We start from the raw sequence: 18215 nt of genomic DNA, 5'->3' as shown, positions 1-18215 counted from the left end.
AGCCTCAAGAAGAAAAAAATTTAAGACATTAGCACTTTAGAATTTTGCCATTTTCTGTAATAAATATAACTTCAAGAATGTTATTATTCTGATAATATAACATAAAGTTTTCAAAACTTTATTTTATTCTATATATATTAAACAAATATCTATATTGTAATTTTTATCATTTTACAGATAATTTCTCTAACCTTCAGCAACATCAAACCCCTGGAACTTGATAGGTTCTGCATAGTTAATCATAGATGACAAGTAAGGATGAACATGTGTGGTTGCACCTGTATATTGGTAATTTGCCATGGCATCTTGTTCTTCACTCACTTCCTGGATAATGAGTGTTGCATGATTATTTACAAGCCAGAAAAACAGGTTCCCAACAGAAAAATTAAAGAAGAAATACAATTGTAAAACAATGCTTCTTAAATTAAACCTCATACTTAAACATATATTTATTTTCTAGGTATATCACAGTTCAGTGACCCAGTGCATGGCTCTTAAAAAGCACTTTTACATGGGAATTTCTCATTCACTTTATACATAGTTTTTAAAGCCCACTTTCAGACAAGAACTCCAAACTTCAATATTTCCTTAACCTTTTCACAGCAGAAACTGACTATAGTCAATGGACAATTAATTGTCATTAACAGCAGAGACTGACTTTTCTCTATGGCTGTCAAAAAAAACCTTTCCCTCTATGGCAGAAAGTGACAACCCTCCATGGGCTTCAGTCAACCACCAGACACTGGGTGTGTTGACATCAGGGAACATGAGTGTGAATTACAAGTATAAACAATCCCTCAGCTGGGATCCCAGCCGGCAGATGATGTGAGGCACCCATGCACAGAGATATCAGCTGATTGTCGTATTTTCTCTATGAATTCACCATGATTTAGGTAAGTTTTTGACATCATAATGTCAGGGTATGTTATATGTGTCTTATATATATTATAATATATAATACAGTGAAATATGCTACTAATTTACAACGCTTTTGATGGAGAAATGACATTGACTGGGGACTGACCATAAAACCTAATTACACAGTGAAAAGGTTAAACTATAAAAATGACAATTACTAGATATGCTTGAATAATTTCAGAAAATAGTTTATTACTTTATTGCTTTGAAACTTAAATAGACACTTAGTATTACTGAATACATAAATTTTACTTTTATAACATTGCATTGAATAATAGCATTTTGATATACAATATAGTTGGTTATTTTTCCCTGCAAGATTGATTATGAAGTAAGAATTGGAAATTCATCTATTATTCTGTGCTGAAGATGAAAATATTATTATATATTTTCATTCATGTGTTTACATTGTTTTTGTCAAAGAATTTTATTGATAAAGTAGTAGTTGAATTGAGGTTGTTTTCTTTTTTTAGATGAATAAAAGCTAACATCAGAATCAAAAAGTTCATCTAGATGAGTATAATAGTACATTACACAAATAACTGATTATAAGAAGTTGTATAAATAAGAAAAAGCTTTTGTTGCAAAGGTTTGGACACATGAATTCATCATTTGAATGTCTTCCATTTATAGAACTATCAATATATTCATCTGTTTATTTATGAAACGAAAAGATCATGGCATTCTTTAAGAAGTTAAACTAGAAATATACAAGTAACTGGACAAACTAAAACAATGTAAGTAAACAACTAAATACAAAAATTAAGCTAATTAATCAATCTTTCTACCTAACTGACTGAGAAAAGTTATCAAAGAGATATATAACATTTGTAAAAATTAGATTTGACAATAAATTCAGGAGGAGTACTTCCTAAAAATATGAATATATCATGTAAAATAAAATGATTAAGTAAATTCTCTATAACAAACGTTTTTTGTGACAAAGTAGCAAAGGGATTAAGTGAAAAGTATCACCTCTACAATTCCATAAAAAAATATTTCTTCAGTAAATTCAAGACATTTTGTAAAAATAAACAATCAACGTAATCATTTAATAGTACTTTATAATAATAATAATAATTATAAATTATGAAAACATAAATTCCTACTCATGTAATTAAAATTTTAAACTTCTGTATTTTTAAGTTATGTGCACTTACATATTTATACTTAAAAACAGTCAAACACATAAATCATTAAATTTATCTAGTTCCTAATCTAGGTGTACAATAAACTTAGTTTAGGAGTTATATAGTACTAAGACCAAAGCTTATTAAACTAAAATTCTATGTGACTAACTGGGCTTATTCATTTATTTTTGTTATTAAGCACAAAGTTACACAATGGGTTATCTATGTTGTGGTCAATGTAAATACTAAAATTTGCTTTTTTAACATTATAAACCCTCAGATTTACCACTAAGACACAAAGAGGTAGGCTATTTATACATTTATTTTGAAATTATAATTAAATCTGGCTAAAAAGGTTATATTATGAAATAAACATTTTAATTCATTTAATATTTTGTACTTCTAAACCCTGAAACATAATCATCAAGTTAACTTTATCCTTGATAAAGAAAGTAAAGCAAACAGAGTATCCTTTGTTATTTTATTGGTTCAAAATCATTTATCATTAGTTAACATATTTTCTTAAAATAGAGTGACAAAGAAGTAAATTCCCTACAGAAATTATAGGAAAAACTTCTTTAAAATCTGAGATACTTTAATGAATACCTGGACTAAGATTATAAGATTAGAGACAGGTTACTTAGTTGCATTTTTCAACAAGAAATAATTTAACCCTAGTATTTAATACAAATAAAATATACTACAGTGAATTATATATATCATATTCTGACTTTATGTTTCAAGGCAGCAAATAATTTAATCTCTTGAGACCTGCAAACAATTAAAATACTGAATCTAATTATAAAACTAAGCATAGAAATTCAAAACATTCATCCATACCATTTTAAAATCAAACATAAAAATAGCACAGAAAGAATTCAAGTCATAAAGTTTAGGTGTCAAATCCTTGTCTGGTTCAGATATTCAGGTTTAATGATAACAGTGGGAGAATCTTACCTTCTTTTCTGAAAAAAATAAAATTCAACTAAGTGAGTATGTAGTTGAAAATCTAGGTTACATATTAAAATTAGTTTAAAAACAATAAAGTTATTTAATCAGAAATTCAATTTTGGTATTACTATCTTATTCTAAAAAAGTTGAAATAACCATGTCTAAAATTTTAGATCAAAAATAACTTAAGCCTACTAGCCATAAGACTTTCATATTGATCATTAATACGTACACCATAAATTATATCTCACTGACTTGTATAATCACTAATATTTACCTTACAAACTAATTTAGTATTGAAGATCTGGCCTAATAAATGCCTAGTCTGCTTGAAGATAACTGTTGCCAACTGTAAAAACTCATAGATATATTAATAAACAAGATACCCTCAACTTTCTCTTCTGGTTTTGTGGTAGGATTTTCAACATTCACTGATGCATCCTCTTTTTCTTCCTCATCATCATTGTCTAACTGCCCCTTTCTCCATAATTCCAGTTCCCCTGAAATATAAGTTTTTACTAACTGACTGACTAAATAAAATGTTAAAGTTACAGTACAGAGCCATATTAAACATTATATACACTTTCATAAGTGAGATCATATAATTACGATGTCCAAACTCTCACCATGATATGTAGTGTCATGTTATATATTTTTTCGGAATTATTTTTATTTCATCTTTTTTAATCAACTTCCTGCAGCCTCCATATTGTTTCTTCTTTATGCATTTGAAATATAGGCCATAGACTTGTGGGTTACACTTAACCTTTTCAAAACCATTTAGTTTATTTTTATCATAAACTTTGATAAAAATTTTTTATACACAGATAGAATAAAGAACTCTAGGAAAAAAATGACATACCTTAGAAGATGATATAAATAATTAGTCAAGAATCTTGTAACTATAAAAATAATATGAAAGGTTTGTTTGTTAAATTTAGCACAAAGCTACTTGAGGGTTATTTGCACTAACCATTCCTAATTTTGAAGTGATACATTTAAAAGGAATGAAGCTAGTAAACACCATCAACTATAAATTCTTGAGCTACTCTTGTCAGATCAAAAAGTTGAATTTGACCAGCATTATTATAACACATCCATGGTCCTAAATTGTAGAGCAGTCCAGCATGTTACACATTGGGCAGCACTTGGCCCAATATAAAAGGGGAAACATTAGTTTTCATCTTAATAATTTCTAAGCATGTTAATATGGATGCAGAATTATTATGTATGAGATGTATAATGTTATTAATAATAATACAAATGTTTGTCAAAGTATTTCTAATTTCAAAATTTATAAATGGTCTACTAAGTTGATACTCAACAATAAAAAATATATACATGGTCCTTTATATTAAAAAAAAGTGTTTTAATTCATGATTTATAACAGTTTTTGTGCTTTAATTTGATATATTTGAGCATGAGGAAACCTAAGTATTTACATATGATGACAAAAATGTTTCTAAATGTGAATTAATTATTTTTTTTCAGAAAACTTATGTGTGTGACAATATGTAAAGTCCAAGAGTTGTCCAGGTTGTCTCACCGTCTTAGTATGAGCAGTTACTATAAGGCATAGTTAAATATTGATGACTTTGTCCAGGTTCTTAGTATGAAGCTGGACACACCAAAATGAGTTACAACTTTGATTAATATGAATATGTATATATATGAAAGTTAATAGATATTTATCAAAGCATACTGTATGATAATAGAATATGGACTGGCTAATACAAATCAACAATAAACTTATACAAATTTTGTCAATTGTTTTTAAGGAAACATTTTTTTTACAGAATGCTTAGCATGTTATTACATGCATGATGATACTAGAATAAATTAAACTATGAATTTCTAAATAAGTTAACAGGAACATAATATGTTGAATAAAATGCTCATGTTTCTCGAGTTAAGAGGAGCATAATATGTTAAATAAAATATGTTTCTCTTGATGTGAGTTGAAAAAAATTTTTCATGTTTCTCGAGTGAAGGAGAACACAATATGTTGAATAAAAGTTAAGATTTTCTTACACTGAAAATGTATTTCCGATAGGTACTTACATCCTCTCACCCAGAACTATCTCAATCTTGGTTTGCTCTCTAAGCATTGCTAAAAATGTTATCGCTAACAGTGCACCAGTCTTTTATACTCCTTCATTTTTTCACCATTTCAGAACATGTGCTGATTATGTGACTACCCTCCACCAATCATACTGTGCCATCTATACTAGTGCAGGTAGCTCTCTCTACTATTCTAACACAATCCTCAAGTTCGAGAATTGGAAGGTACAAACTAGAAATACCAGCATATCAGTGGTGAGGAAGGGTTGGAAGTGGGTGAGTGCAGGTAAGTACCTATCGGAAATACATTTTCACTGTTAGAAAATATTAACTTCTGAAATGGTACTACCTCTTCTCCCATATTCCTAGAATCCCACATTGCAAAGGGGGGAGGGGCTGGTGAAGGAGTGACAGTATTCAATCAAGTGGAGAGCAACCGCCTTGAAAGAACGGGTGTGGCATAATAAGAAAAGAAGGCATACCCATGGGGTATAGCAATACTTCTGGAACAGGTATGCTCTTCGCCTAGTAACGAACACAGTAATACATATAGGGCAGAATGTAATAAGCAAGCACCATAGCTTCAAGAAAGAGATGTACAGCACTGTTCATTGGAAAAGGGTTGTATAATTATGACACGAAACAGCACAGCATGGACAAAAACAGAATGTCTAGTGTATAATCGACAACAGGCACCAATAAATATGTGCCAAAAGTAGAGTCTTGGGGCACACCAGAGCATGTCAATTGCTGTCAAAGCAGGCAAAGCATCCAGTGGAAATGCCTTGACTACAATATTGTGAGCAAAAAGAGAAAACCACACCATAAAAAAAAAATCCAAGGGAAGTGCCTTGAGTAAGTAGTTTGACAAGAAAGTGTCAGGTAATTTAGAATCAGCCCAGTCAACAGATAGTGCATAATTCATACACATATGTAGCAAGCATTAACATAAGACATAGTAACAGTTAGTTATAGTAAAGTGCCTGATAATTTGATATAAGTATACATGGCTGGGGCTAAAGGGCCATAAATTGTATATGAATAGGCCAAGTGCAGTCTGCCCAGGTATAAAACATCCATGGGAAGCACCTTGGGATATGTCGTATTATGCCAAGTGAGATCCATCTGAGTAGAAAATATCCAGTGGAAGCACCTTGCGTAAGATACAAAGATAAACAAGTGAAGTCCGCCCAGGCAAAAGTATCCAGGGAAGCACCTTGGGATATGTTGGATTATGTCAAGTGCAGTCTATCCAGTGGAAGCACCTTGTATAAAAAAATTATTTAATGATAAACAAATGTGGTCAGCCCAAGCAAAAACATCTGGGGGAAGTACCTTGGATCCAGAATATCATGTCATTGCATAATCAATAAGTAGCCCTCTTCTCACTAAGTGGGTACACATAACCTATGAAGTTTGATTTAGTTTATCATACAAACTCCACTCAGGAGAAAACCTCCATGGTTCACCAATCCAGTGACTGGAATCCGAAACTGACAAGGACTCCCATGCTCCACTAGAAGAAAGGAAGGAATACAAGTTGGGGAGTCTGAAGAAATGACAAACTAAAGACAGTGCAATGGGTGTCTGCAATTCCCTATTTTGAAAAGCAGAAAGACCCTGAAGAATCAAGGGTCAGTATGGATGGGCAAAAATTCCCATTTGCTTAACTCATGAAGTCCATGAGTGACAGTCCTTTATATATGAAACAGTGATAATAATAAAATATATATATATATATATATATACACACACACATACCACCAGATAAGCAGCTGGTGGTCTTACAGAAACACCCCATCTCAACAGTGAGCATTATAGAAGTATACAGATTTAGTGGGAATATAATATTAAGCATACCTGCCACCAGGTGGGATCTAGAAATATGATGTATATCAACTGAATAAGATGAAAAATAATATGTTAACTTATTCCAGTAAAGGGAAACAGTAATGTGTAGAATCGCCATAGGTGGAAGATATTACCTACTTGAGGAAGACACAGATAGGACATGAGGATAATGTGTAACAAATGTATTGGGAGTTGTCTACATACCAGCCTGAATGATCTCCTCCAAAGGATGGCAGTTTCAAGCAGCTAAAGACATAGTGAAATGACAAACTTGGTACAAAGAAACATTATGTAGATGGTGATCTTCCATACACAAGTCAGAATACATGAGTCGTATGAGTTGACGAACCCAACCAGTGAGCGTAATAGGTGATAGATCATCAGAAAGAGAGGAATTCTATGGAACAAATAGACTGGAATGAGAACCATGAAAGGAGGCAGTTCGAGCCATGCAAGATAACAGGGAATGAACTGAACAAAGCAGTCAATCAGGATTCAGATGGGAATACAGGTGGAAAATGGAAGGAAAGGAAATAAGAGAAAAGGCTAAACAATCTTCCCAGGCAGCCGATGTCCCAGGAAGGAAGGCCCGATCCAGATACAGGACAACATATGAGGAATGGTAAGGAATGCTGGAAACATTATGGGCATAAATATAAGAATGATGATTGCATGCCAGGAAGAGGAGGAAATAGGTGTGAAGGGAAAGATGGTACAAGGAACACATTGCAATGGTTTTAAAGGGAGAACCAGACAGGGTGTGAAGGATAACATTGAGATCCCAATTCGGCAGAACAAAGAGACAAGGTGGACAGACCAGATGAAAGGAATGGAAAAGGAAAGAAATAACTGGGGAGGATAAGGCTTTCTGGAAGTGGGAGAATGGAGGGTGTTTGACAGGGCAGCCCTATAATGAGCAACAGGTGAAATAGACAAAAATGATCAAACAATCTAAATTATCACATGCGGAAATTAGATCTATCCACACAGGCTCACATATAAACTTGCTAAACATAGGTGTACAAACTGGGAGTGAAGCATACACGCTGACTGAAAAACTTACCACAAATCTCCTGGGAAAAAGAACAATACCTAACCCAGCAGATTATATGGAGGCACGGTAAAAGGTGGAAAGTGCCATAGAAAGAAATTTCCACTCAGTAGTTATATCCTTCCTCACAAAATATTTGTAATATGAAAGGAAGAAATTGTTAGCTGAACGTAAAACACAAACTCCCAACAAACTAAAGCCTGTGCTTCCCCAGCAGATATTGTCAATCCTGAGACCTGGAGACTCGCGTCAAAACCATTGTCTACTATCGCGGGAAATTCATAATCTGCCATATTAAATCTCGAATTCATATGAACAAATTAGAATTTGAAAAACAGAAATATTTCTAAAACAAATGAGTAGAAACAATGGAAATCAAACACAAAATGTCGAAACTTGAAGTAGAAACTAATATAAATTAGTGATCAAGCATAACTAAATCGTTGTAGTGACAAGGAGAGCAAGTTAAAAACCATGTCTATACAATAAAATGCCAATCGAGAAAGTGAGGATTGTGCTAGAATAGTAGAGAGAGCTACATGTGCTAGTATAGATGGCACAGTATGATTGGTGGAGGCTAGTCACATGATCAGCACATGTTCTGAAATGTTGCAAAAATGAAGGTACATAAAAGACTGGTATGTTTGTCAGGGTTTTGTATATACGAGCTGGGATTCTTCTACAGTAGGTGTCTGTGACTTGTTGGTGTTAAATTCGAACAATAAACAGACTGCACACAATCCACTTATTTTAAAATAATATATTCAAAACAAGTCAAACTTATGTAAAAAATTCTTTACATTATAGGATATCACAGTTGTATCTAAAACAAGATGAATTATTTTTCTCTATTCTGTTAATTACTATACAATCTGTGATAAATTCACTTACTTTACCCCATGGGTTACTACATTTGCATCCAGAACTTTGAATAATTGTCTCCTTTTTGTCAAAGTCTACACATATGGGTTCAATTGCCTTAGAACACCCTTTGACAAGACAAATTATTTTCCATATTTCTGTTAAATTGTGAAACTTTAAAATATCACCTGTTACAGCTAAACTAACAATCATGCAGTCTAACTTCACGTTCACTAACTTAACTTTTTCTGACTTCCTTTTTTTTTGCTACCACAGTTGTATCAAGAGCATTAAATAACTGTCTCCTTTACATGAAAAGTCCACACAGGCTGGTTCAATTACTTTAGAACCCAATTGACAAGATAAATTATTTTTCCTATCTCTGTTGTTACAATACAGCTGTGAAATACACTATAGAAATCAATTGTTAAGGCTAATCACTCACATGCCAACTAACTTCACTTTTTATTTCACTAACTAACTTTTTTCTATCTTCTTAACTTCACTTGACTCGCACTCACTTGGTTGCTTTTATATATATATATTATCCAATTGAGGCCTCGAACTTTCTACAAACTATGAGACACTGTGATGTAAAATACGTTTCTCAAGTTAAAGTGAATTAAGAGTAGCAAGGTATGTCGAATAAAATACTTACATTTCTCAAGTTAACAGGAACACAGTATGTTTAATAAAATATTTTTCTCTAGTTAAGGGAACAGAATATCTTATATAACATATATATCTCATATTAAGGGGAATACATTATGTTGAATTAAATACTTCAGTTTCTCAAGTTAAGGCAAACAAAGTATGTTGAATAAAATACTTGCGTTTCTCAACTTCAGGTTTAAGTCTCTTGTTTTTAATGAGGATCTTTCTCTTCAGATCATTAGGACTTGGAAGGGGAACCCCTGGTTCTAACTACAATCACAATTTATAAAATTCTACAAACACTCATTATAAATAAACAACAACATAGAAGATATGAATAAAGAGTGAAGTTAATGTAAACATTATTACAGTTAGAAATATTTTTACTGTATCACCATAATGTGTAATCTGTCAAGATATAAATCTTAATTGTTAGGGAATAAACAGCTATTAAGTTATGATAAAATTATATGAACACTGTTCAAGTTTTAAAATATTCTAGAATGTTTCTTACTCTTCTTTTTATGTAAATGGCTTTTAGTCTTTAATACTTAGAGTCAATATAAAATAAATTTTACAATAACATAAATTAATACTGTAACTCAACTCATAATCTTCTATTAGCTAAAATTTATATTTTGCATCTTTACTTACTGAATAAGTGATGTAACATATTTGTGAAACTTACAGGAAACTCTGGCAGTGGTTCTTTCATTAAGAGATCACCAAGAATCTCATCACAGTACTTGGCTAGCTTGTACTGTTGGGATTTACTTTAAAAAAAGAAAAACAAAATACAGGAAAAGCCTTTGGTAGTTTACTTTCAAATTTTAATTAAGAATTTAATTAAATTTAAAAAGAAAGACTTTAACTGATAAAATTATTGAAAAAAATATTAAACCTAAAGCAGAGAAATCATTTACAAGCTATCTCATTTCTCCCTGTGAAGATGTGTGAAACGTGAAACTACATCAATAGTCTTCATGAAATCTTTGTAAATGGCTTGTAGTTGCATGTGAAATGTGTCTCATTAGAAGTGTAATATTAATTCCAAATTAAAATAAAAATCACTTTTGTGTCAACATTTTTTATATTTTTTTTTTACAAAGACTCACTTGCTTGAGTGTGACAAGTAATCCACAAAAACAAAATAAAATGATTGGATAAAGTTAATGTGAATGGCACTTTATGCAACTCATGAGCCAGTTGTCAGACTGCTGGGATTCTAATGTAGCCCCCTCTAATTTTAAACCAAAGGTAGGACCATCGTTCAGCAGCACAAGTTGCCCCAGAGGCTTTGTCCAGCTAAATGAATTGAATAATGGAGCTGACTGCCACTTTTATAATGTGCTTAAAGTGTGGAGCATATTCTGAAGCATCACATCTCAAACTCTTTAATTCACAACCTAGCATGAGTCAAGATGAATTATAACAATATAAATAAAACAAAAAATCTTAAAAACAAATATATCCCAAACTTTTAAAGGTAATCATATTCCATAAGTTACTGTTGGAGCCAGTACTATTTTACTTAAACAGTACAAATACAGGTAGTGGTCCTTAAAAGGTTAGAATTATGTAATTAAATTTGCAAACTGAGCACAAAAAGAACTCATGAAATCTTTCTCAGTGGATTTTCTTTAATGTCATATTTAAAATTTTGTTGATATAAGATGAATGTTTTGTTATTTTATGTTTCATGTTTTCTGAAACAGTTAGAGGTTTCTCTAATGTATAACATTTGATCATAAACACAACTAATGGTGTAAATCACAAATGTCTGTCACATGCATTAAAACAAAAAAACTAATAAAACCAAAATCAGGCTCTTTATTCTTGTTCGATTAAATGATTTTTGGAACAAAAGCCTTTCACTGAGTTTTTACCAATAAATCTACAAAGTATTCCAAAAGGAAAACTAGACATCCTATAAAATAACATTAAGGGTGTTTGTAATCAAGTAAAAAAATATCAGTAAGGAACGTCATTGAAACATTATATATCAACATCTTGAAATATCGGTAAACTGTGAGATTTGGCAGCATGATTTAAAAAGGAACTTAAGTTTTCGCATGCAAAAGATACAGTAGCTAACAGTAACTTTCAGGAAAGTAAAAACAGTACTTGCAGGGCTAGTAGTAAAGGATTTAATAATAATGAGCAGATTTTATCAAGTAACAGATTTCATCCTTTAGCTTGTGCAGATGTGGAATTAGGGGAGGGAAGGATAACAAAAGAGACAGATTGGAATGAAAAACATGAGAAGGTTATAGATACAGGTGATTCTTTAGAACAGCACGTGAATAGGATAGTCTGTAGGGTAAATAGGAAGAAAAGAATAAGATTATGCTAACTAATGGCAGAGGTAGAGGATTTAATTGACAGGGTAAGTAATATGGTAAAGGGTACTAGCAACATTGCCCTCTTTGTAGTGCACATAAGAGCTAATGATGTAGGGAAGGGTAGGTCAGATAAACTAATTGTTTAGTACAAGGCATTAAAAAATGACCATAATAGCTTAATTCTGTCAGGGATACTGCCATGACTTAACTGTGGGGAAGAAATTATAATTAGGTCACTAGGGCTGAATGCTAGGCTTAAGTTAATATGTAAGAATGGGCAGGCTGCTTGGTTGGATTTGTGGGATCAGTTCAATGGGAATTTTTTTTTTAAAGGATGGTTTACATTTAAGTAGGATAGTTTCTGGCTTTTAATTATGATAAATGCAAGTAATTTTCAGTATAATTTGGATAGAAATATCTTAAAAGTTATGAAAAAACAATCCTCATTTTCTATTGGGATCAGTCCTAAACCATGCAAGCAATGTGTTGTTGTTAGTGGCTAGGCAAGTAGGATTTTAAGTTGTATCTCCAAAAATATTGATTACAAGTCTAAATGTCATTGTATAGGTCATTGGTTAGGCTAATTATGGCATATTGTGTTCAGTCATGGGTTCCTTACCTTATGAAGAATACTGAATTGTCAGAAAGGGTTCAGGGGAGGGTACTAGGATGGAAAGGTTGTCATTTGTTAAACTCTTTGAAATAATTTTCTCTTGAAAAAGGAAGATTTAGAGGGAATTTCATTGATATGTTTAAGATTATTAGGGATCAAAATTGATAGTATTAATGCATCATTTTTTCTTTCTTTTAATGGTGAGAATAGTAAAACTAAAGAACACAAGTATAAATTTTGGTTTTGTAGGAATCATTTTCAGCAAAGACAAATCTATTTTTCTAAAATGGTGGTTAGCCTTTTGAATGTATTGCCTTTAGGTATGGTAGATGCAGTTAATTTAAGAGAGTTTAAGGGAAGGTTTGATAAATATTTGGATCTGAGTATTTTATTTATATTTTTGAGTTTAGTGTAATGGATAGGATGGCCTAAATGACCAAAACCATCACTGTTCTTGTATCATATCTATAGACTAATAATAATAATTTATGTAATAACTGATTAGATAATAGCTCATTTTACATTTAATCTTAGAAGATGTAGAGTTTGAAGTAGAAATACTATATCATTTCTCTAGATTATTTATGTCAAAGAAACCATAGAAGCATATGCATACAGATCATTGAGTACTTCTTTGAGGATGAGTTTTAATTAGTGCAAAAGTAATAGCATTATTTGTCACTCTTGGATGACAATGATTATTATTAGGATAAAAACAACTGTCTGCAACTTTATTATCTATAGTGATAATAATGAACTCAAAAACAGAAGCTCTTTTAAGGAAAATTTTATAAATGTAATTAATTGGTGCTTGATGAAAGTTTTGAGATAAATGGATGACATTGTGAACCTTGCCAGAAGGGCATGAGGTGATGCAAATTATTTTATTAATGTCAAGGCTTTTTCCATTGAATATCTGATATACCCAATAAAAAGGCTGGTAAACAAAGGACTCTTTTTAGTTCCCATGGGAGCCCATTCAATCTGTTGGTAAAACTGCCTGTTGAATTCAAAAGTATTTAAGTTCAGGATAAGTTCAGAAATTTTCAGTACAGTACAAAGATCAAACAGCGGATAAGGGATTAGGCTTTATCAAGAAGGTGTTGTAAAGTTAACATGCATTTGTCATGAAGTTTAAGTACATAGTGTCTGTATCTTCTTAATGAATACAATGAAAACCAGAGGAGTCACTAGGCACAGGCACACAGGGCCTGTGCTCCAATTCTATTTGACAGTACCCCAAATTCCCAGTTGGTGTATTTAAAATCAGAATACAAAACCATGATCAATATCATACTGAAACACCAAAAATTCCCGTGCCTATGGGTCTAAACTCGGAATCTTTTAAGCACCTAGCATCACCTCTGCAAAAAACTGAACTGGAGAAAGTATAAACTTATGTATGATATTTAGTGAATCAATAGTCTTTGTTATAAGTTGGTAAACACAGGTTCCATGTATTATCTATCAAAATAAAAATTAACTCAGTGGAACAAATACATCTAAGTAGACAACTGAGCATCCTTGATTGTTAACCTTGGGTAATATGTACAGTGAATGGATTTTTGGATATTCAATAATTAATTTTAATGCAATGGGTGGGAGTTTGTTTTATTTTAGTTTGAATTTGTCATGGTAAAGCACTCTAGAGAGGTTTATAAAACTCCTTCCTCTTCAGTTTATATCTCTCACTTCCAAGCTACAATTGTGCAACCTTTATCAGTAGGCTTGATCATTGTTGGAGTGAAGGCTTGTGAAAAAGAAGTTTATTTTTATAATTTCAATTTTGCAATTACAGATGAGAAATTAGAGATTCTTCCAACTACAAACCTATAGTTTTTTGCTTGTTATGAATTTCACGCAAAACTACACGAGGGCTATCTGCTATAGCTGTCCCTAATTTAGCAGTGAAAGACTAGAGGAAAGGCAGCTAGTCATCACCACCCACAGCCAACTCTTGGGCCACTCTTTTACCAACAAATAGTGGGATTGACCATAACATTATAATGCCCCACATGGCTGAAAGGGCAAGCATGTTTGGATGGGATGGGGATTTGAACCAACGACCAGCAGGTAGTGAGTCAAGTGCCCTAAACCACTTGGCCATGCCAGGCCCTGACAAACCTATAGATGGTCGTCTTTATCAAAAACATTAAAGAATGTTAATTCTCAGACTGACAAAGTGCTCAAATAACACAGAAGAAATAACTAATTTATTCAAAAACACACAATGTACAGCTAAAATGTACAGCTTCCTCCATCCCAGGTATTGACTTTAAAATCTAAAAAAATAATTGTTGCCATCCACTCATTTGGACATGCCCTACACTCTTTGAACTATAACATTAAAATTGAAACTGTGTTTATGTGTGCTAGTTCACCAGTTCTTGTCATTGATAATAAAAGTTAATTCAATTAAAAAATAATAATAGACATAAAAAATAACAATCAGTTGTAAATTATAAACAAAATAAATAATGTTGTGTTATTGATTATTAACCTAAAAGTGTGATTTGTAGTTGACTTAAGCAAAATTGATATTAATTGCAATTCATTTGCATAATCTGGTTCACATCATAACAGTTGTTGCTCATAAAAACTAATGATATGTATAACACCTAGATCACTGCTATGTCTGACATATCCAAGCTGGTCTAATGAGTCCTGATCCAGGTCAAAAGGCTTTGCTGGCACTGGATATGGTTGGTATAGTGTGGTTGAAATATAATTTCCTTATGGATTCTTAGAAATAATATAACACATCTGTGATGATTGATCTTAGAATCAACATCTCTTTTACACTTTTCAAAAAAAAATTACAACTTTGATTTGCCACAAATGTGAGTAACATTCAGAAGATATGCTACAACTAGTTCACTCAAAACTGAAACTTTTACTTAATAAACCACAACAAAACCAGGCATTGTGAATGATGTACCTGCTTATATGTGACTACAAGGCCCCTATCTCAGTTATTAATATTCCCAAATTATCTTTGAATATTAAAGTATGCCATATCTGACTTGACGAATAATGCAATATTGGAAAAGTTCTGGTGCTCCTTCTGATTTTCTTTTTTAAATTTTATATATCCTTTTTTTATTTAATTTTCTGTTTTCATATTAACTAAGTTAATTTGGATTCTTTTGTGAAGTATTTTTATATTTTGATTCATTTTACAAATTTTGCCCCCTTTTTTTTTGGCAACCATTTTATACTACTTCTTTGAACCTTTTTCACATTTCAATTATGTTTCGATTTTCATTATGGTGTTAAACGTTATACTTAATGTACTACACATATTTTTACATTTCACTTTCAATTTAGTTCTATAGACTTAAAGCTTTTATTAAGAAATATATACACTTGTTATACCTATATTAAATTATTTATTGAAACTTACACAAAAGTTTTCAATAGTTAAACCACAACAATAAAGAATAATCCTAAGTAATAAATTTACACTGTTTTATAAACAGAGAACAACGTACCTGCAATGATTTTCAAAAGAAAGAATGATGGGATAATCAGATGTTATAAAAGCACAGTCCCTAATAGCATAGAAAACATCCTAGAAAGAAATCATCAGCTGTAGAAGTTTTCACAGTTCCAGTGTCATGTTATTCAAACATGCATATTTAAATTAACTTGTCTTAACTCAATGGTAAAGTGTTCTATATTTTATATTTTTTCAATTTAATGATTTTCAGAAGCATATGTGCATAAAACTGTGATCTAGTTAAGTTCTCATAAAATGTAGAATATTAAAAGTAAGAAGATTTTCAAAATATCCTGAGAAGTTTGTAATTATTTCCAATAATTTTTTCTAAAGGAAATACTTTTGGTTTTAGAAGTAAACATGATTACATTAAAGATAATTTTAATTCACCTCTATATGTAAAAAACCATGTATGCATACAAAAACAATCCATAACAATTTATAAAACACAAATAGAGATCACATACCACTTTATTAAGACATATGTAAAAAAAAAAAAGTTTAAAGGTTATCAGCTGCTACTGTAACAATTTTATGAAATATAACATAACTATTATTAATACTGAATTGCAAGTATATTTGATGACTTTATTAACTTGTCTAGAACTTATACTGAGCTACTGAGGTATTCCCACAATAAACTAATTCATTTTTGCAATACAAAAAATTCACAGACCTAGTATATAGTAGGATACACATGATGATTGTTGCAGGCAGAATGTAAGAGAAAACATATGATGTCAACTTGAAACAAAAATACTTTATATCAAAAAAAAGAAAGAAAGCAGAAGAATGCTTGATTGTTCAAGGGGATTGCTCACTACTGCACCATGATAAAAACTGAGAAATAAAACAAACTATATGGGAAATGTATTTAATAAAAGATAAATAAATATTATTTGGAGTTAACCTGAATAAAATGAAAAAGTACAGATGTGCATGCATGCTTAGTGATGGTTCTACAGGTGAGACTTCTCAACAAGTCCTGACTCTCAAGAGAAAAAAAAAAATCTGCTCTTACAGTTTAAATTTTCTCTATATCTGACCAACTACAGAATTTAAACACTACTATTTGGAAGTATCTTTGCTCCATGTGACAGTAGTACAAAAACAGTGTATATTAAAATTGTCCCATGAAACAGAAAATAACACCTAGTGTTGAATTAGCCCACAACCACAAATGGATTTAACATGTTCCCAGTTGGAACTATATAATATCTTTTAAATATTGCAAATATGAGATACACAATCTGTAGAAGAAGGAACTATATATATTTACATATCACAGTATAAGAGAATGGCATATATATGTATATATATATATATACATATATATATATATATGTATATGTGTATATATATATATATATATATATAACTTAGAACAATGAAAAGTTCCAAGAACGTAACAAGTACTAGGTTTTATACACACACACACAAAGACATTTATATGAGCACATCTAAAACAGTAAGAATCAAAGATTTTTCAATTACTGTAAAACTTGCTGACATTGAACATTCAGTTTATGCAATTCTTTGTAAGTAACAATAAATGTCAGAGAAAAACAAATTGAAAATCAAAAATTGATGATCAGATAAAGACTAGAGTCTGTGTACACTACAGTCCAAACCTCTTAGGAGTCAAGACTGAACCCTGTGAATATTTAGTTGTATTATATATTAGCTCTCAAGGTTTAGCTGTCTAATGTATGACAAGAATTATGTAAGAAACAATAATTAATCATGTTTTTGACGTGTGATGAAGATTCATTACAAAATTTATATGTGCATACAGAGGGTTAAATAAGTTATATTAAAATAATTTTGGATATGCAAATCAACAAGTTATATATTTCAACATGTATTTGCTTTTGAGAAGGATATGTAACAGCCCTTTCCAATGCAAGATATTCATACATTCAGAATATAAAAATGTGTTAAGATTCGGGATTTTGAATTTAAGATGAAAATGTTCTTGTGCTTAATGGGACTGGAAAACAAAGGAATATGGGTCAACTCCAGGTACCTGAACCATCCAGAAAGATACCTGCAAAAGGTCATACCCTAACCATGGTAAGCAAATTGCAGTGTTTTTAACAGGTCAGAATCCACAAACATAAAGGTAAACAGCAAAATCTGTTCATGTGCCCTAGACAACAGCATGCAACATAATTAAATAGGATCTCCAGTTGGAATAGTAACACAAGTTACTTGTACACAAACTGCTTCCATAACATATGAATTTAACCATTGCATAATTGAAGCAGTTGGAGAATGAAATGGG

At 31.4% G+C, this 18215-nt stretch overlaps 1 protein-coding gene across 1 annotated transcript in view; it reads right to left on the bottom strand.

The window, feature by feature from the left end:
• LOC106457626 (1-phosphatidylinositol 4,5-bisphosphate phosphodiesterase-like) overlaps positions 1 to 18215 on the bottom strand; it is a 96666-nt gene that overhangs the window by 26106 nt on the left and 52345 nt on the right. The window contains exons 13-18 of the mRNA XM_013917061.1: positions 15924 to 16003; positions 10166 to 10250; positions 9657 to 9747; positions 3386 to 3499; positions 3006 to 3013; positions 192 to 324 (exon numbers count right to left, since the gene is read on the bottom strand). Coding sequence (XP_013772515.1) covers positions 192 to 324; positions 3006 to 3013; positions 3386 to 3499; positions 9657 to 9747; positions 10166 to 10250; positions 15924 to 16003 — 511 coding nt within the window. The remainder of the gene's footprint in view (positions 1 to 191; positions 325 to 3005; positions 3014 to 3385; positions 3500 to 9656; positions 9748 to 10165; positions 10251 to 15923; positions 16004 to 18215) is intronic.

This window comes from Limulus polyphemus, unplaced genomic scaffold (genome assembly GCF_000517525.1).
Source record: "Limulus polyphemus unplaced genomic scaffold, Limulus_polyphemus-2.1.2 Scaffold353, whole genome shotgun sequence".
Taxonomy (NCBI): Eukaryota; Metazoa; Arthropoda; class Merostomata; order Xiphosura; family Limulidae; genus Limulus; species Limulus polyphemus.
The sequence above is the reverse complement of the archived record's forward strand: the minus strand, read 5'-3'. Positions and strand labels throughout refer to the sequence as shown.